A 21,491-nucleotide genomic window follows, 5' to 3' on the forward strand; every position below is an offset into this window, starting at 1 on the left:
ATATGATGTCCTGTTCTTCCCTTTCTACCTATCTGAATTCTACACTGCTCAAAGCTTATCTTTTATCCTATTTCTTCCATGAGTCCTAACCTGATTATTCTATCCCACAGAGATTTCACACTCTCCTAAAGTCTTTTATCACCAAATGTGTTGGAGCCAGCTCTAACCAGAGCTGAATTTGTAGTATGAACATTTATACCACAGAATGGCAAATGCTCCAGATGAGGGTTTGATTTATTGTTTTGGTCGTTGCCCAGATTTAATAAGATGATAGAGAAAGTGGTAACAATATGGATTAAACTTAAAGTATGTCCCGCATACATTTTCTGCCTCCCCCATCAGTTGTTAAGTATTTACCAACACACCCCTTCCTACATCCCTCTATGTCCAGATTCTTCAGTGGTGACACATTTGTTTCTTCTCTGTTCAATTTGTCTCCTTAAAAGGGTCCACTAGCAGCACCCAGATTTCAACTAAAGTTTTTGGGAATTGATCCTTAAGAGGTTTTTATTGATTCTAAGTATTCATAGAACATAAGAACTGGAAGAGAATTCAGAGATTTGCTCGATCTCAGATGAAGACACTGAATCCCAGGGAAGTTAAATGACTTATCCAGGAATCTTTCGGTAAAGCCTTGTTGCCTTGTACACAAGTTTATATGTGTGTAATGAATATATATACACATATGCTTATATGTAGGTGTCATGGTGTGGATTTGTTTATGAGGTGTATTTTTCTTTTCTCTCTTCCTTTACCCCCCCCCCCCATACCTGTTCATCCCCTAACCTTGTGGGAATTGGAAATTCCCACCTAGATTACAATTTCTTGTGGGAAGGAACCACCTGACACTGCTTTTTTTTATTTTTCATTCTAACACAACTAACATATATCTTACAATCAGTACATATCTGTTGAGTAACATGTGCATACATTGATATATACATTAACCAAGATATACCCTGTCACACCTACACCAGGCTTTGCATTTTCCCATTCTCCAGGAAACTATCACTCTCTTTATTCATTAATTTTTAAAAACATTATAACAAACTACTGTTTCCACCCCACCTCCAGAATAGCCCAACTAAAAACACTTTACTGAGAATTCCTGTTTTTTTTTTCTTGCAGAGTAATTAGACAAGGACCAACGGCTGAGACTGACTTTAATTAAAACACTGGTAAAGGGTTTTTTAAGACATGCAAGGTCAGGATTCATTCTTCTCCCACTCAAAAATTCAGTACTAAACTCTTTATCCCTCCAAATTGAAAGCAATTTTCTCTCACTGTCTCCTCATCTCCCTTGAAATGACACATTGGCATCCATTCTAATGGACTCTTCTAGGGGGCCAAGTGGGGATCTGAGGTGTGATTAACTTCCTAGACTTTCTAATAGTTTATAGCAGAAGATGTCCACATTCTCCACCATAAAGAAGAATGAGAGCCATGGCCAATGGAGAGTCCCTGCTGATCTCTCATCTTGCAGTGGAACTAGGAAAAGACACTTTCTATTTTAAAAAATTATTTTAAATACATGTTATTAATATCTTTTGTTATTTTCATCTCCTGCATTTTCCCATATATCCTTACCCCTGCCCCTCCTATAGAGCAATTTTTTACAATAAATAATTTTTTTAATGAGGAAAATGTCAGCAGAACTAACCAACATCTGAAGATAGTCTGACATTATATTCAGTGTTCCACACCTGTGGCCCCCTACTTCTGCCAAAGAGCAGGGAGAGGCATCTTTTCATAATTCTTCTTTGGAGTTCAAGTTTGGTTATAATTTCACAGCATTCAGTTTCCATAGTTTTGTTTTTTGATCCTTCTATTTTTTATCTTAGTGATTGTGTCTATTGTTTTTCTGGTTCTCTTTACTTCCCTCTGAATCATCTTTTTATGTCTTCCCATGCTTTTTTGTATTCATGATGTTCACCATTTCTTAAAACACAGTGTGATAAAAGAATTTCTGGCTCAGTTTTGTCATTTCTGCTTACATAAGATGAGCAAGTCATTTATAACTAGCTAGAGTCTGCAAAACTGGGCTAAAACATCAACTTTAGCTCTGGTGTGAATGGTTAGTTTGCAAATTCCAGCTATATCTCAAGTGATTAGTGTCTTGTTTTACCTGATACAGATTTTCTCCTTCTGCATTTGCTATTCAATATGTAAATCATTACCTTTGCCTTCTCCTTTCTGCAAAATTCTGTTGTACCCATCCTGCCTACTACTTGTCTCTAATCAAAATCTAACTTAAAACTTCTGCTCAGGGCTCACTGATTTAGGTATACAGGGAATTAATGATTTGAGTGCATAACAAACTGTTTTTCTTCATATCTCTGCATCATTAGTGGTTATGATATTCCAGTATATTCATGGACTACAAGCTATTCCCCAATAGATGTACATCTACTTTGTTTAAAATTCTTTGTCAATGCAAAAAGTGCTGATATTTTGAGGTTTAGGGTGCCTTTATTTTATAATTTAGTTCCCTGAAGTATATATGTAGGAGTAGAATCTCAAAAGGCATAGATGTTTTAGTTCCTTTATTTGAATAATTCCATACATTCCATAATGTTAGACCAATTCATGACTCCAACAGTCCATTAGTATACCCATCTTGGAAAGATACTTTTACCAAAAAAAAATTGAATCAAGTGTTTATATTGTTGTTTTTATTGTTAGTCCTTCCTTCAGTTTTCAAAGAGGACCAGTGGCATCATGGGTGATGTCTTGATTTGCCACGAATTATATTTAACCAAAGCAGAGTTGCACAAAGTCATTAGCCTTGCTCTATCTTCCTGAATCTTCAAAGTTCAGGGGCAAGACAAAAGTCAAGAAGACTGGCAATGGCCTGGGATGCAGTGGATGACTTTGTCATCTTCAATGTCTGACCAAACTCTAGGCACCCTACAGTCCTGCTTTAGTCACCTTCATAGGCACTGGAATGAATTATTCTCATTGCTCATTCCACCAGGAGAAGTAGCCTCCTAACTCATTGATGAATTTGAGGCCTGTTAGTTACCCTCAACCTGAGTTAGCCCATTTGCCAAGAAGGTTTTACTGGGGTGTGACCATTGGGCATACTACAGCTTCTTGGAGCCATAGGTGAGGGTTGGATAAAACATGGACATCAAAGATAGATGAGCAGCTCTGAAAAGGGCTTGGCAAGCTCTCACACCAGAGGAGCTAGTCCTCCTGTAAGGCACTTTTATCTCCATTTCCTCATCAATAATATTGGAAAATGAAGAAGCCTTTCTTCCATCATCAGTTACCAATGATATTCAGCCACTGCTCCCTAAGTAAAATAAAGTTCCCCAGGAGATTACTTTGATCTTCCTATTCAATTCAGTTTAATTCCACAAGTATTTCAAAGTGCCTACTATGTGATTATTGCTAGGATGTATAGACAAAAATCAAATAGTACTTTCTCTTAAGGAGCTTACATTGTAGATATGTATGTACACAGAGAAGTAAAAAAAATGTTAACGGGGAGAGTATTTGATTCGGGGTTAGACTAGGTGTCTCAAAGGTTCCATCCAATTTTAAATCTATGATTTAGATTTAGAATCTCCCAAGTTACTCGTGTCCTCACTCACTAAAATTACCTTGTACTTACTTTGCATATATTCTGCATCTCTATTTTTAGAAGAAGACCAAGGGCATCATGCATAAGTGATGTCTTTACTTGTGAGTTGGATTTAAGTGAGGCAGAGTTGTGCAAATTGTCAGCCTTACTGTCTCTTCCTGAGTCATTGTCAAGTCCAGTGGCAAGACAAAAGTCAAGACAATTGCCTGGGATATAGTGGATGACCTTGGCATCTTTGATGTTTTACCAAATTCTCAGCCCTCCTTAGCACTTGCTTCAGCCACCTTTGTGGCTATATTGTAGCCACTATCTGTGGCTAGGTAATGTACCTGTCATTTCCTAAGATAGAAGTAAGCACCTCAAGGGCAAGGACTGTTTTGATTTTATTTTAGTTCCTCAGAGCGTAGTACTATGTCTGGCCCATAGTAGGCAGCATAAATGTGGGAAGAGTGTGTCCCATTTCTCAGGAGATGACAGTCCTCATATCTGAGACTCAGAGGGAATACAACTAGGGAGGTTTTCCAATAATCTGATGAGGCAAGGTCTTTCTAGAAGAGTCTAGCAATACTACACAGCCAAGGACTTTCATAAGATCATATCTCTAAAGCTGGAAGCTACCTGAGATGCCATCAAGTCCAATTCCTTCATCTTATATATGAAGACTAGAGTTTCAGACAAATGAAGTGACCTGCCATATTAGCAATCACACTAGCACGCAGGGTGGACTGCTAGCACAGGTTCTTTGATTTGCTTTTCGAAAGGAAAGACAGCTTCAAAGGGGGCAACAATTTTACTTTAATTATAGATAAGTAGAAAGAAGTGAGTATAGAAAATACAAGCAGAGAAATTAGCACAGAGATTCAATAGACAGGGCTCCAACTCTCTTAACAAAGTAATACAACCATCTACATACACCACCAGACCCAGAGAGCACCAACATCTGAGTAATTTGGGGGGGGAGGCATCTTTAAAACTACTCAGAGGGGTGGAGCCAAGATGGTGGAGTAACAGCATGGACTTGCTAGAGCTCTCCCTGCAAACCCAGTCAAATACCATAAAAACTGACTCTAAACAAATTCTGGAGCTGCAGAACCCGCAGAATGATGGAATGAAGCAAATCTCCAGCCCAAGGCAGCCTGGAAGGTCACCAAGAAGCATCTATCATGCCATGCTGGGAACAGAGCATAGTACAGTGTGGGCCATGCCAGCACAGGCAGGACCTGAGCAGGCCTTGGGGGAACTGAATCTTGGGCACCTGTGGTGGTTTCCAGACTTCATGACCCCAAAACACTGAGGACAAATTGGAACCTGTGTAAGAGAGTAGAGTGGTCTGGCCCCAGCCCCAGAGTGGTAGAGGGGGTGGAGGAGCCCACAGAGGAGGAGTCTGCGGGCAGTAGGGGCAGGGGCAGCGGGAATGGGGAGAATGGAGGGAGGAAGGAAATAAGCACTTATATAGTACCTACTACATCATGTCAATGTGCTAAACGCTTTTATCATTCCCATTTTACTGTTGAAGAAAGTGAGGTGCAGAGGTCAAACCATTTAGGGTCATCACACAATTAAAATGTCTAAGGCTGGATTTAAAACCAGGTTTTCTAGAATGCAGGCCCAGCAGCCACCAGCTGCCTGCAAGCACCAGCTGCCTTGCTCTAAGTAAGTTGCATGGGTGCAGTCAGTCAACAAGCATTTATTAAGAGCCTACCAGGTACCAGGCACTGTGTTCAATCAGGGCTTTTGTATTGTACTTGACCATTTGTTAGGTGGTACTAAGTGGAGGAATGACCATTACCTGCTCTTGTGGATGCTACTACAAAGTGCTCTAGGAAATTTTGTGGAAGTCAAGATCACTTTTAGTTGGTCATGGTAGACTTCACGGAGGAGGTAACCCTTAAGATATAGGTAGAGATAAGCTTGAATACATGAAAGCAGAGGAAAGGAGGGTGAGATCAGAAAACAGCTAGCAATCCAGCCCACTGAATTTAGAAGGCAAGTAATAGGAAGTAAACAGAAAAAACATCAGGATCAAATTCTGGAGGACCTCAAAAGAATACATTTATAGAGCTCAAGGAGGTAAGCTCAAGGGGCCATCTGTTCCAGGAAGTCTTCCAGGATTTCCCTTTCCTCAAGCTCCCTATTTCTCTCCTACACTAATCTTATTCCACCTTATTCCATTTAATTGGGTTCCTGTTTTGTCCATCCACTCTCTAAGAAGCCCAGCTCTCTTTTCTTTGCCCAGTTAAGGTTTATGAAGCTCTAGGCTCACAACCCTGAGCACATCAGCCAATATTTATTAAGCATCTACTATGTGCCAGGCATCCTGGGGATACCTAAAAAGGCAAAAGGCAGCATCACCCCCACCCCAGGGGTTTCCCATCTAACGGGAGAGACAACTGCACACAGGTTAGGATCAATAGGAAATGGAGAAGAGAGGGAAGGTTCTAGAACCAAGAGAGGCTGGGGAAGAAGCCTGGCAGGTGAGCAGGCAGAGGTGGGGGTCAGTCCCAGGCAGAGAGGGTCCGGATTTTGAGGGAGGGTTCAGATTTTTACCCCTTGGGAGTTCCCTTGTTCCTTCGGGCCCCCACACAGCTCACTTCCTCTCTGCAGGGCTGTTTCCACTGTAACAGGAGACCTGAGGTTCCTTTCTGCTCTAACATGGAGGTAGTAGCTCAGGAAGCTGTAAGTGATGGGGAGTAGGGGGGTGACTCTCCCAAGGTCACACAGAGCCAGACTGGAGGTGAGTGGCATTTTCCATTATAAAACAAAGCCAAAGGAGTGAAAAAATAGCAGGCAATATGAAATATGACATTAGAAAAACAACTGACCTGAAAAATAGATCCAGGAGAGACAATTTAAAAATTATTGGACTACCTGAAAGCACTGATAAAAAAAATAGCCTAGACATCATCCTTCAAGAAATTATCAAGGAAAACTGCCCTGATATTGTACAACCAGAAGGTAAAATAGATATTGAAAGAATCCATCAATCACTTCCTGAAAGAGATCCCAAAAGGAAAACTCCTAGGAACATTGTAGCCAAATTCCAGAGTTCCCATGTCAAGGAGAAAATATTGCAAGCAGCCAGAAAAAAACCAATTTGAGTATTGTGGAAACACAATCAGGATAACACATGATCTAGCAGCTTCTACACTAGGGGTTCAGAGGGCTTGGAATATGATATTCCAGAGGTCAAAGGAGCTAGGATTAAAACCAAGAATCACCTACCCAGCAAAAGTAAGTATAATACTTCAGGGGAAATAATGGTCATTCAATGAAATAGAGGACTTCCAAGCATTCTTGTTGAAAAGACCAGAACTGAATAGAAAATTTGACTTTCAAACACAAGAATCAAGAGAAACATGAAGAGGTAAAGAGGAAATAGAAATCATAAGGGACTTACTAAAGTTGAACTATTTACATTCCTACATGGAAAGATGATATTTGTAACTCATGAGACCTTTCTCAGTATTACGGTAGTTAGAGGGATTATAGAGGGTACAGGGTGATTGAATAGGTAGGGATGATATCTAAAAAAAAAAAATAAGGGGTGAGAGAGGAATATAATGGGAGGAAAAGTGAGAAATAGAGTGGGGCAAATTATCTCACATAAAAGAGGCAAGCAAAAGCTTTTTCAATGGAGAGGAAGAAGGGGGAGGTAATAGGGAAAGAGTGAACCTTATTCTTTTTGCATTTTGCTTAAGGAAGGAATAACATGCACACTCAATTTGGTGTGAAAATCTATCTTACACTACAGGAAGTAGGGGAGAAGGGGATAAGTGGGGGTTGGGGGAAAGATGGAAGGGAGGGCAAAAGGGAGGAGGGGGTAATTAGAAGCACTTTTGAGGAGGGATAGGGTCAAAAGAGAGAATAGAATAAATGGGAGGCAGGATAAGATGGGGGGAAATATAGTTAGTCTTTCACAATATGACTGTTATGGAAGTCTTTTGCATAACTATACATGTATAACCTATATCGAATTGCTTGTCTTCTCAGTGGGGATGGGTAGAGAGGGAGGGAGGGAGAATAGCTGGAACTCAAAGTTTTGAAAACAAATGTTTAAAATTGATTTTAATATGCAACTGGGGAATAAGATATACAGGCAGTGGGGTATAGAAATCTATCTTGAACTACAAGAAAATAGAGAGGGGACAAGAGAAGAGAGGGATGTGATAGAAGGGAAGGCAGGTTGGGGGAAGTGGTAATCAGATTGCACACTGTCTTGGGGTGGGCCAAGGTGAGAAATGGGGAGAAAATTTGGAATTCAAAATCTTGTGAAAGAATCTGTTGAGAACTAAAAATAAATAAATAAAACTGAGCTACTCAGAGTTCCGTCTAGGGAATCAAAAATTCCTTTTCATAAGCAAGCCCCCAAAGCAAAATTCCAACCTCCCAGAATATATAATAAAGACTTGGCTCATGACTGGCTCAGAGCCATTTGTCATGAAACCTACATGACTCAGCACAACTGTGAATTATCAGGGTTCAAAGGAGATCAGTCCTTTAAATGTTCACAATTTAGTCTGAGCCTGGAAAACTGAACTCTAAAAAGAAAACAACAAAAAATCTCACCTTGCTTGTACTTACACCTGCCCAGCATCATAACCCGTAAGTGTAGGTTAGAGGGGAGAGTTGAACCCAGAGGCAAAGTCTCTAACCATTATGGTCAACTTCACCTGAAAGGTAGAAACTATGATGAAACAGAAAAGAACCATTCCTATAGAGAGCAAGCCCAATGAGACCACGGCACCAACACTTTTCTGTGGAAGGGGCATCTCAGGAACATCAGGAGAGGGCCTCAGGGGTGCTGCATGTTGCCATTCCACTTGGGTTCCCCCCATAAGGATCTTATTGCTGTATATGCTCACTCACACCATTAATGGTGTATATGTTTATGGCAGATACTCTCAAAATTTACTGATGAAGATTGGATTGCTGTACATTGAACAAGAATTGACTTCCTAAGTTAATTACAACAATTTGATTGAAGAATTTAAAACTTTAACATCTGGTAATCGATGTATTATTCTCTAGGATAGGAAGATGAAGAAAACCTCATCTGGTTTGACTAATTTTAGTAAGATAAAGATCATGAAAATTGACTGTAGTTTTATGTGTTCTTGTTATCACTACAGCTAAAACTTGGTGTTTTATGTCTTGTTTTATAAGTTTTTATTTCTAGGATAAAGTTAGTTTATTCATTTTTATAAATTTTAGTTGTTTTATTTACTTTAGCTTTATGAATGAAAAAGTATCCTTTATGATTGAGTATTCAGTGAATGTTTGTTTTTTAAATTAAAAAAAAATTTCTGTGTGCATACCCTGATGAAATATGTTATGCAGTACAGTAGCCCTTTTGAAATCCTTTGGAATCACTTATAATCTGATTTTATGACTTTCTTGAATATATCATTTTGCTGGGGGGTTGGGAGTTATAGCCACTGGAGAGATCAGGAAGGTTGTCATATAGTAGATGACAGTTGAGATGAGCCTTGAAGGGAGACAAGGACTCCTAGAGGCCAAAATGAGGAGGGACAGTATTCTAGACATGCTATACCACCCATGCAAAGCCATGGAAGCAGGGGATGGAATGCCCTATCTGTGGGGACATAACGTAAGCCAATTTGCCTGGAACCTAAAAGTTCATAGAACTCAAGAGAGTTATTTTAAATCCATCTGAGAAGGTAAGTTGGAATCAAATTATGAAGGGCTTTAAATGCCAACAGAGGAGCTAGTATTTTATACTAGAGAACAGAGTTTCTGAAGTTAAAGAGTCGTTGAAGATATGTGAGAGACTGGTGAATCAACTTATCAGCATTGTAAAGGACAGGGATGAATCATTCTGATACTTCAAGTATGGCAGAAGGTTATAGAATAAGCAGTTTATATTCTTACAACACTTCCAAGAGTATTTTCTTTTTTGCCTGGTCCCATTCCTCCATATTTCTTTATCTCTGAGTCCATTTGTCTGTCTGTCTCTCTTTTCTTCTGCTATCTCTTTTCCTCTTCTCATTTCCTCCCATTTTCCCTTCCTTTTCTTTCTGCCTCTCCTTCTTCTCCATACTTTTTCTTACTTCCCTCTCATTTGCTGACTACCATATGAGATAATATGGTTTAGTGGCAAGGGCATTGGATTTGGAATCAGGAATACCCAGGTTTGAATCCTGACTCAGGTGTTAACTATGTGACAGTGAGCAGGTAACTTAGTCTTTTAGTTCCTTAGTTTTCTCATCTGTCAAATGAGGATGATAGCTTCTAAAATCCCTGCCAGCTCTAAATCTGCTGCCTTTTATTTACTGAATAAAGATTTGTTCAACCCATGTGTTCTTTTAAAAGCAGTTGTTGAAAAAAAGATATAAAAGATGTATTTCTTTCTCTCCTTAATTGAGGTGGTGGACTGTGGATATGGAGTGTTGCATATCCTGTTAGCTTTGGTTAATGGATTGATTCATTTTGCTGAGATGTTCCTGTTCCTCTCTCTTTTTCAAGCTTGTTTTTTTGTTTGTTTGTTTGTTTTTACAAACAATGGCTTCCTGGGAGGGAAGTATATATTTTAAAAAATGAAGGTAATGTAAAAACAAGAGAGAAATCTAGTCTGCAGTTAAGTTGAATGGTTTATGAATTCCCTAAGTAAAAAATAGGAAAAGTCTCTCTTTGGGCGCTTTTGGGGATTTCTTTCAGTGAGTTTGTTGCCTTGTTTACAAAAAAAAAAAATTCCCTCTCTCACCATTGCTTTTAGAGTTTATTTTTCCTGGGGGTGGGAGATGGGGAAGGAAGGAAACAGAAATTCTGCTTGACTGTATGAGGCAGGGCCCCAGTGCAGAGAAAGATGTCTTTGAGGTCAGTCTCCAGTTCTTACCCCTCCTCCACCTTGGGCACTGGCTCAGCTCTGTATTATCTGCATGACATCTTAGCAAACCTCCATAGAGAAGCTGACCTTCTGTGTCAAGGCTCATCTGGATTTACTTTCTGCCTGGAGGAGCAGGAGAAAGGAATGGGAAATCAATTTCTCTTCACCCAGAAGGGTCAGTTTTCAATAACTTTTAAAGGAGATGGATGGACAGAAAGACAGAGGGGTGATAGAAAGAGATAAGCGGGAAGAAAGAGACATACTAAGAGGAGGAAAAAGAGGGAGATAGAGGAAGAAAAAAAAGGGAAGACAGAGGGAGAAACAGAGAGAAGAAAAGGACAGTCAGATTAAGAAGAGAAAGAAGGAAAGAGAGACAAACAGAAGAGGGATAAAAGAGAAAGTCAGAGAGCAGACCAGATGAAGACTGAAGGAGAAAGGAGAGAGGAGAGAGGAAAGAGGAGAGAGGGATGCAGACAGACAGGGGGCGGGGCAGCGGCGGGAGAGAGGCGCTGTCTTCTAGAAAGCCGAGGCACGTTCTTGCTGCTGCATATCCCAGACTGGCTCTCCTTTTCCTGCCTGCTCCCGCTTCTCTTTTCCAGGATGCGCAGAGGCGATTGCAACAGGGAGTGGGGGTCGGGAAACGGCCGCCATGGTCAGACCGCCTTGTCAAGGCCCCTGAGGTCTTCGACAACCCCCCTCACACACACGCACAGGCGCGCACAGACAAACACACATACACCGCCCCCCATGCACACACACAAACACACACGCGCGCACACGCACACACCTTCGTGCCTGTAGACGGCTCGGGGCCAGCGTGGACATTCGAGAAAGGCCCGCCTCCGGGGCTGCCACCTGGAGATACGGTGGGTGCCAGGGGTGGGAGCTGGGAAGAGGTCCCTAGACCTATGGGATGGTGACCTGCGGGGGCCGAGCTTCAGAGCGGCCAGATGGTAGTCCCCAGCTGGGCCAGAGGGTCAAATTCCTTTTTGTCGTTTAGCGGATGGGCTGCGGCTGCAGGTGGGTCCCTGGAAGACTACAGGTTCAGTTCTGCTGAGGGCAGCACCTGCGCAGAGCTTTCTCTGCCCGGGAAGGTAACTATCTCAGTTAGGCCCAAAATAGGTTTGGCTACTTGAATTACCCGGATAATACCTGCCTGACCACGTAGACTTGCTCTCTGACCTGTCTGCTTCCTTCGATTTGCTCATATTTTGCTCCAGAGCTTGGCCCTAGGGCTGCTTCTGTTTGATCTGTGATAGCTCATTAGCACCAGGGCTCTAGCGCTGCTACGCCTAATTTGCATATATTTGCATATATCTACATCCACCTGCGTTTCTCCCCTTCTCGGGTTCATTCACATTTTTTTTCTCCTTGAATTTTTCTGAGAAAGTCAAATTCTTGGAAAATCTCTCTCACCCCTACCCTCAGGTGTCAGCTTTGGGGTTGGGCTGTGAGCCCCTAAATTGCCATGCCCTACCTGATTTAGTACTCTGCACCTGACTGAAGGACCAACCAAGACCCCTCACATCCCAGTTTTGCCTGGCCTAGAGGCACCAGGACTAAGTTACTGAGGCCTATGGGTCACTCTGAACTACAGCCATTTTGCTAGGGCTGCAGGGTGAGGCTTCAGTAGCTGTTTGGGGTGGGGGGAAGGGGAGGGACTGCTAAGGTAAAAGAGAGTTGGAACAAAGAGCAGAGTAGGAGCTCTGTGGGGTTAGGAATGGGCTATTTTGGTAAAATGGAATTGGAGGGGCCTCCTGAGGTATTCAATTTGGCAGATGCTGACGAAGCACCTACTAAGTGCTACCTTAAAGGCTCCCTTTACCAACTTCCCTGGGGCTAAATGAAATGAGGTCGGGAAGGGGATTGTGTAACCTTTCATTGAATGATGAAGATATGGAGGAGGGAGTCTGAGAGGAAGGTTGGGAGTTTCAACCCATCTCCAGCAACCTAAAAGAGATTCCCAGGGCAGGCCTGTTTTCCTCAGGGTCACTGCCCCTGCCCAATATCCCCATCTGCCTTCCCATTCACCTTTCAAGGGTAGGACCCTAAAAACTAACTTTGTTTCTTATTCCTGGACCCTTCCCCATTTCTGGGAGGGTAATATTGAATCAGGCCTCTGTAGGGATTTCCTCTTTGGCTTGCTGGTCTGGAGGTACCTAGTCATCATCGTTTTCAAAAAAAGCCAATACTTATTTGTATTTCTGTCTCTGCCTATGACTTTCTTTAGGAGATAGGGGAAGATAGTTCCATCCACCAGGGAATAACTCCCTCTTCTTTTCTTATTACCCACCCCTGGCACACAGGGACACAACTTTACATGAGAAAACTGTCATGTACATCTACCGGTACATAGTAGACCCACTTAATTCCCCACAAAAACATCAAATGGATAAGTTACTATTATATTCTAAATTTCTTGAAGAGAAAACCACCACCAGGTATTCCCTCCCCAGCTTCCTAATTTCATAGTGAGGATTAAGTAAATATTTGATGAATAAAATAAGACATGAACCAGGAGAGTCTGTCATAGCCTAGTGGACAGAGAACTAACTAGCCCGGGAACCAGGAACACCTGGTTACAGTCCCTCCCCCTTAACACAGACTGGCTGTGTGACAATAGGCAATTCATTTAACCTCTAAGTATTCTAGGCAACTCTCCATGATTATAAATTGCAGAGAGGGAGCTTACCTTAGTAGAGGAATATCCCAATGAAGTCATAGGTTCCATTTCTATTCCTTTATACCTACAGATATGTACTTAAATAGACACAGATATATAGAGCGTACACTGGGATGAAGTAAAATATGAAGCTTGTCAGGTCACAATGAGGGATGCTTTTTTAAAAAATATATTTTTAATACATTTTGCTTTGACCCAGATGATACATGCCAACAAACATTTGCTCTACATGACACACCCCCTAAAACACTTGAACAAAATTGCCTTAAAGAGTGGCTCTGCCACCATGCCACTTCCTATTTCTGTAATCTACTGATCTTCCTTCCCTTTTTTCAATAGAAATAAAGGACTTGTACTTTAGCTTTAATAACTAGGTACCAACATTGGACAGGGAGACACTATTTTGACCTATGTTGAAAAATATTTTATAGTAATTTATCTTTTACAGAACATCATGTCAGTTAGCTCATCATGGCAATATGGAGGTAGGTAGGACCTATATTATTACTGTCATCTTTCGGATGAGGAAAAAAAGGCCCATAAAGGTCCAGGGTTCTGTCCTTGATTACAAGACTATGGCCTGTTTTTAAAAGAATTGTTATCTATTGTTTTTACAATATGGACTCTTTTTTAAAAAAGTGAAGCTTTTACAAATAATAAATAGTGGGGTTTAAATCTGGAAAATCCTCCCTACACTTTTTTATTTCTAATTAGGTAGGGCCTAATTTTGTAGGGTCAACCTCATGGTGAAGGCGCCAGCAGACAGTCACAAGCAGGGGGCGCAATTTTCGAACTTTGCCCAGTGTGTAACCTGACTGTCGACGTGCCACACAAACACATTTATGGGCACACACACTGCCCCTTCTACATCCTGTAATTAGGGCTCCTGTGGCCTTGGCTGGGGAGACGAATGGTTTCAAGCTCATCCTGTCCAAGATCCCCCGTCCTCTCCCTTACCCATCACACACGCACACACTGGGTTGATCCTGACCACATAGACAACCTTCGTTCAAGGTCAAGGACTGATTTTTTTTCTCTCTAGTTTGCTGCTTAACTGCAGAACGAAAAGACATAATATATATCACGCTCCCACCACCAAATACAAACACAGCACCATCTCCAGTCAGGCCAGCGAGTCCTCTCTCCCTCGGAAGGACTTAGCCAATATAGGGTTCCTGGACCCCCCTTTAGAGAGAAGTCGGTTTAGAGCTGAAGCTGACAAGGGAAATGAGAGAGAGGCGGGGGGATAAGCATGAGAGAAGACGGATTCTCCACAGATTCTGCAGCCCCTGTGTCCTCCCCAGGTGGAGCTGTGACGCGAAGGCCTCTGAAGAAAAACCAAATATGATGCTCCCCGCTCCCCGCCCCAACGAAAGGGGCCGCGACTCCCACAGAGTCAGAGAATAGGCTCGGAGCCCCAGCGGGTCGGGGTCCAAATAGACCGCGGGTCACCAGTCACAGTCCAATTCTCCAGTTTACACCTGGATGTACGGGAGAAAAGCCACTTTGGGAAAAGCCAGAGCCTCACGAGACTCTTTCCAGTCCCCTCCACGTCTCGAGACATGCTCGAGAGCGAAGGAGAGGTCTGTAGCCCTGAGACGGGGAAAGTTTTACCCCAGGGTCCCCGGCACTCCGCACCCACAGAGGTCTTCCTGGGTCTGCGTCCCTGCTAGAGCAGTTTCCCTTGGGGCGAGAGATCTAAGCCTCTTCACACTCCCCACTCTGGACTATGAGGGTGGGTCTGACCCCCTTCTGTAGATACCCCAGCTTTCCTTCCTCAGCTCACGGGTTCTACCTGGTGCCCCACCCTGAGTGTTCAGAGGATCTCGGGTTCCCTAAGAGGCAATTCTCCCACGCGTGAACACGTGCGGATCTTCGGTCCGTGGGACCACGCCCCCTGCGCCTACTGCTCCATAGGGATTGGTGGGCAACTCTTCCCCCCTCCCGCTGCCCTAGCCCCGCCTCATTCCTTCCAGAGCTCCGCCTCCCAGAGAAGCCCCGCCTTCCTTAGATGTAGATTGGCTGAGTCCCACGGACTGCGTTTGCTGTTTGGCCCTGGCAAGTGACGGTCTCAGATACGTCCCCGCCCCCTGCCTGGGCCGGGGTCCGGAGCGCGGCTCCGTGGGGCGGGGGCCAGGACTGGGGCTAGGGCTACTGCCAGGGCTGGGCCAGGGGCTGGAGCCAGGGCCAGGGCTGGAGCAGGGGTCCGGGCGGCCGCATTGACATCTCTGTCAGCTGGACCATGGAGATTGGCGCTTGCCCGAGCCCCCAGCGACTGCTTATCTGCCTGCAGCCGCTCTTCCTCTCGCTGCTTCTGGGGCCCAGCCAGCCTGGCACCGCCGAGGAGGGTGAGTCCGGGACCCGGAGTCTGGGGGCTGGAGAGCTGCAGGGGCCAGCGGTCGGGGTTGCGGAGCCAAGGCCCGGAGGACTGGAGGATCTGGAGCCTGGGGAGCCAGAGAGTCCGGAAAGACTAGGGAGATCGGGGTGTGTGCGTAGACAGGGCCAAAGACTAGGAAGGTAGAGAGACTGAGGGGAGGGGGAGTCCGGGAAACCAAACAGGGATGGAGCCACAGGCTATGGGGGGAGGGGGGAGGGAGAGGGAGTATTAGGAGGCGGGGCATTTTGTGGTACTTGGAGGAAAGATGTTCCGAGACACTGGGGGAGGAGTGTCTGGCAGACTAGAGGGGGCTTCCAAGACTTGGGGCGATGTCCAAGAACTGCGGATGGGAGGAATACTGGGGGTTCTGGGGCTGAAGATAACTTCCAAAAGACTGGAGAGGTCTGGGAGAAGGGGATATTGCAGGATGTATAAGGGAGACCTTTGCGAGGGAGATAGGGGACGAGGAAGAGCTAAACATGGTGGGTAGATCTCAAAGAGGCTAAGGGGTTGAGGAGCTGGGAAGACGTCGGAAAAGAGGAAGATCGAGAGCGGGTTAGATGGGCCAAAAGGCCAGAAAACCAAGACAGACAAGCAAGAGCCAAAGTCGCTGTCCATGGTGCTGCCCGCCTCAGCCGCTTCTCTGGTCAAAATAGGGAGGATCCAGGGGCTGGGCTCCGCCCTCTGTTGGCTGTAGCTGGGCCGAGACATACGTCTGGAAGCAAAGACTGTTCTGGGGGCCGCTCCCCACCCCTGACTCCAGTTGGTTACCCTAGGGCATCTCTCTGGCATAGTAACACTGGCTCTGGGAGACTTCTGAGATGTTGCCTTATTAGCACAGGAGCTAATCAATGTCCCTAATATCTTCCCCAGGGAAAAGCCATCAGGTGTTCAAGAGGGCTACCCCTCTGGAGTTCAAAGCTGTTTCTCTTCCTTCTCTAGGTTTACGTGAAGAACGTGAGAAAGATATCTAGAGAAAATGTAGAGAGGGCTTAATCCTTCCCCTATCTGAGGATTTAGATGTGGAGTGTAAGGGAATAGTCTGAGTTTGGGCTGACAGAGAGATACCTTGGAAACTCATTTGAAGGTCTACTTTGACCCCTCCAAAATGGATTCAAATCCCAACTCTGTTAGTACCTATGTTGCCTTCCTTATTTAAGTCACTCTCTCCACTTCCCCAGTACTTCATATGTAAGGAGATAGAATTGTACTCAATGAAATCCCAGAACACTTCCAGTATTAAATATCATGATCCAATCTTCTCCTCTTCCCCACTTGGAATGCCAGGTGAGGATGAGAGTAATGGCAGAGGTTGGGAATATTTCCCTCCACACAGAGGGATTCGGCACCTCTATCTCTATAAAGAGACTCATTTTCTATCATGCTAGCCAGACTTAAAGGCAGGGGCTAGGTCATTTGCTATAAACAGTTCCTATAATATTCCTCTGGCTTACAAAAATCATACAATTTGAGAAAATCAGAGTTATCCCAAAGGACTCTTAAGGGTTTCTGATCCTCTTTTTAGATGCATAAGCTTAAAGTTTCTACACAGAGACTCAAATTATTCACTCCTTACTCCAGCCATAGGCCTTCCTCCTTAGGGATCTAGGGGTATAGAAGGAGCCCTTTCATTATTCACCTTGATTTATCCTCCTGCACCCTTTGATCTTGTTTGGGACATCTCCACCCCTCCCATTGCATTAACCTGTCTCACTCCCTCTTTCTAGTTGTCCTTCTGGATTCCAAGGAATCCCAAGCTGAGCTAGGCTGGACTGCACTGCCTAGTAATGGGGTGAGTCTTTTCTTCTCTTTCCTGTTCCTTGAGTATTAAGGGTAGAAATGGGAGTGGTGAGTCCTTCCACCTCCATACGGGCAGAGGCCAGAGTCCTCTTTAGTGATTATTCCTTCTCTCTCTCTAGGCTATGGTTACACATGGTCAGTTGGTGCCTCTGGACAATTAGTAAGTCCAAGGAGCCAGCTGCTGTTCTCTGGGAGTAGTTGACAATAACTACCTTGCCTTCTCCCCTTTTCCACCCCTTTGAAGAACACAGTCCATCCAGTCTGTCTATTGTGGGCCCCAGAACTGTAGACACCAAGATTCTGGGCTCATGAATTTTGAGCTTCCAGGGCCCAGTTGGTGTGAGATCTGTACTGCAATGCAGCTGCTGTCACTGCAGCTCAGGTGCAGAGTTTGGCCACCAGGAAACTGGTCTCAGCCACCTGCTCTACAGATGTCTGATTATCTGTCAGTGTACTGATTGGGGTGGGGAAGAAGGCCATAGGTTACCAAAGGGACACTGTTAGATTAAGGGTCTCAAGAGAAGAGTTGTTGACATCTGGTTTCTGTGGTCAGCTGTTGGGAGATGCAGTCTGGAAACAAATAAAGCTGTTCTGTTTTACCTCAGTTTCCCTATTTGTAAAATGATTAGCCATAGCAAATGTTTACTACTATGCTCTCCCACCCCACTACCCAACATGTTTCAAAAGGATAAATCATCTTCTGCTGTATACTCATAGCATGTAGATTTATTTAATATTAATCTGAATGAAAAATCATTATACAGGCAAATATAAAGGGGAAGTCCTTACAGTGTGTATCAAAGACAAAGAGATATGACTATTGGATAATATCTTTTGTTATTCCCTTCAACAACAAAGATTATCAACAACTCCAGCTTGGTTAGACTCTATAGGCTATCACCACTGGGCATCGTGGTATAGTGGAAAAGGGTACCAGATTTTAATCAGAGGATCTGGTTTGGAATCTGGGCTCTGATACTTACTACCAGGGTGACCTTGGATAAGTCAGTTCTCCCTTGCTTTACTCATGTAAAATGAGGGGAAAAGTTAACTATATAATAACTAAGGTCCCTGCTAGATCTAACATGCTCTGACCCTATAAAATATGATCTCTCTACAGGCATTGGTGTTGAACAGTGCCTTGCATAAAACAAGCCCTCAGTAAATATCTGTTGATTGATTGACTCAGTGTACTTCCCATTGCCCACCCTTAATCAATTAACAAATATTTATAGAGGATCTGTTATATATAAGGCATTGTCCAACATTGATACTTCTGGTAAGGCATGGGGATCTCCAAGGGTCACAGACCCACCAAGTGTCAGAGGCAGGCTTCTATCTCAGCATTCTATTCACTGTAACACAATAGCTTACATTACTATAGTGTTTAAAGTTGTACAGTACTCATCTGTTTTCCTATTTGCTGCTCATGACAGTCCTATGAAAGAAGCAAAGATGGGCTTAGAATCAGGGAACAATGGATTCAAATCCTCCCTCTGAAACTTACTATGTCTGAGGCTCTGGACAAGTCATTTAATAATAATAGCTTACATTAGCATATTGCTTTTAAGATTTTCCAAGCATTTTACATACATTGTCTCTTTTTCATAGCAAACACTAAGTTGAAAGCTATTATCACCTCCATTTTACAGATGAGGAAATTACATTCAGGAGAGGTTAAGTGACTTCCTCTACCTCACTAAGCTAGTGTTTAAGGAAAGATCTGAACCTAAGTTTTTCTAACACTAAATCTAGTAATCTATCCACTAACTTGTATGAATGTCAGATAATTCCCTAGTACTTATCTAATGAGTCATAGATAGGTTTTTAGGAGAGAGTAAGATGTCACAGATCACATATATTTGTATGGAAAGACCTAGGTGTTTTCATGAAGCAGCCTTGGCCTGAGCCCATGGGCACTATGGCAAGTGACTACCTTCTAAGAGAAACCCCTGAAGGCTCTGGAGTGTTTGATCATCCAAGGACAGAGGAATTAGATCAAACTAGTCTAATTAATCCCTTAATTTTACAGATGGTGAAACTGAGGACAAGAGAGGAAAAATTTGTTAAAGGTTCATAGGGTTCAGAATTTAAAGGAACCTCAAAGACTGGTCAAAGACCCTCATTTTAAACAATAGAACCAGAGGGAAATGGACTTGCACGAGGCTTGAGGTTGATTTATAAAAACAGAGTGGAAGGAACCTTAGAGATCCTCTAGTGTACTCCTCAAGAAGACAGAGTTCAAATCCTACTAACTGTGTGACCTTAGACAAGTTATTTAACCTTGCTGTCAGTCTCTTCGAATATAGTATGGGAATAATAATAGCACCTACCTCCCAAGTTTGTTGGAAGGATCAAATGAAATAAAATTTATAAAGCACCTAGCACAGTGCCTGGAACTTGGTAGACACTTTGTAAATGCTACCTATTGTCGTTGTTATCATTTTAAACTTTAGGAAACTGAGGTTCCAGGAAGGTAAGTGATTTGTCCAAGATCACACAGCTAGTAAATGAGGAGTCAGAATTTGAACCCAGATGTCCCATCTCTAAATGCAGTGCTCTGTCTGCGGCACTACATACCACAATGTGCAAAACAGGCACCTTGCTGGATACTGATCAGCCCCTTTCCCCCTTGCCCCTTTCTGCAGTGGGAGGAAATTAGTGGAGTGGATGAAAACGACAGACCAATCCGAACCTACCAGGTGTGCAACGTGCTGGAGCCCAACCAGAATAACTGGCTGCAGACAGGTTGGATCGGGCGGCGTGGTGGGCAGCGGATTTTCATCGAACTCAAGTTCACACTTCGAGACTGTAGCAGTATCCCAGGGGTGGCAGGATCTTGCAAGGAGACCTTCAACCTCTACTATACTGAGGCAGAATCGGAGGCTGGGGCAGGAGTAGAAGGGGAGGGAAAGGGCGGGGCTGGTCTAGGGGGAAGCCTGAGCGAGAGCCGCCAGCGCAAGGTGGCTACTATAGCAGCGGATGAGAGCTTCACTCAGGGCGATCTAGGAGAGCGGAAGATGAAGCTGAACGTGGAGGTGAGGGAAATCGGGCCATTGAGCAGGGACGGCTTCCATCTGGCCTTCCAAGATGTGGGCGCCTGCGTGGCACTGGTCTCCGTGCGAGTATATTACAAGCAGTGCCTGGCCACGGTGCAGAACCTGGCTGCCTTCCCGGACACTGTGGCAGAGGCTGCCTTCTCGTCACTGGTGGAGGTCACTGGCACGTGTGTGGCCCATTCGGAGGGGGAGCCCGGCCGCCCTCCCCCTCGAATGCATTGCAGTGCCGATGGGGAGTGGTTGGTGCCCGTAGGCAGGTGTAGCTGCAGCGCTGGCTTCCAGGAGAGGGAGGAGTCCTGTGAAGGTAAGTGGACGTTCTGCTGCGCTTTGGTAATGCAAAGCACTTGGTAGACATGACCTCGTTCAAGTATCTACACCACCCAGTGGCGATAGGAAGACTGGGGCTTATTATTCTTGTTTGACAGATGAAGAAACCGAAGCTCAGAGTGGAAGTGACTTGCCCGCTGTCCAAGATTCAAACAAAGTAGGGCATTGCATTGCCTCTGATAACAGTAATAATGTCACATTTACATAGCATTGTTCAAAGCACAACCGTCTAGTGAAGCAGAGAAGTCCCCATTTTACAGATTAGAAGGGTGAGAAGTTAAATGACTTGCCCAAGGTCACAAAGTAGCTGAGCTTCCATTTGAACTCAGATCCCCTGATATATATAGATACAAATCTAGTGTTCTTACACCCATTGACTCAGATGGATGAGGAAGGGCTTTATCAAAATGGAACAGAAGGTTTACTTGGTCTACACTGGAATGGTGATCCTTTTGGAAAGCTGAATGTGAAATTTTTGTGAGGGTACAGTCAGAGCAGGATGGTCATGAGGTCTGATTTCCCAGGGTGAGATTCCTCTTCTGAGCCTAGTGCAGATCCATTCCCATTTCCATGAGAGTAGGGATCTTGGCAGACTGTCTAGGGGCTTAGATCACTGTTGATCTCTCCTTTTCCCTCAGCCACTTCAGTGAAGTTTTGCCATTGCCTTATCAAGGTCCAAGATAATGGGAAAGCCCAACCTGCATATAGGCCCATGGCAAAACAAGAGGGAACATGGGTTTATGGTGAGCACAAGGGCATGCGGATTTTGAAGGTATCATATTTTAGACACTACTTTGATCATGTCACTCTGTTCA

At 44.0% G+C, this 21,491-nt stretch overlaps 1 protein-coding gene across 3 annotated transcripts in view; it reads left to right on the forward strand.

Annotated features, from left to right (window-relative positions):
- The first annotated feature begins 15,330 nt into the window (after window positions 1-15,330).
- EPHA10 (EPH receptor A10) overlaps window positions 15,331-21,491 on the forward strand; it is a 43,513-nt gene continuing 37,352 nt past the window's right edge. For all 3 annotated transcript variants that reach the window (XM_072609990.1, XM_072609992.1, XM_072609993.1), the window contains exons 1-3: window positions 15,331-15,461; window positions 17,218-17,282; window positions 19,939-20,653. In XM_072609990.1, the coding sequence (XP_072466091.1) occupies window positions 15,356-15,461; window positions 17,218-17,282; window positions 19,939-20,653 (886 nt within the window). In that variant the 5' untranslated portion in view covers window positions 15,331-15,355. The remainder of the gene's footprint in view (window positions 15,462-17,217; window positions 17,283-19,938; window positions 20,654-21,491) is intronic.

The sequence above is a fragment of the Notamacropus eugenii genome, chromosome 5, assembly GCF_028372415.1.
Source record: "Notamacropus eugenii isolate mMacEug1 chromosome 5, mMacEug1.pri_v2, whole genome shotgun sequence".
NCBI classification, from domain to species: Eukaryota; Metazoa; Chordata; class Mammalia; order Diprotodontia; family Macropodidae; genus Notamacropus; species Notamacropus eugenii.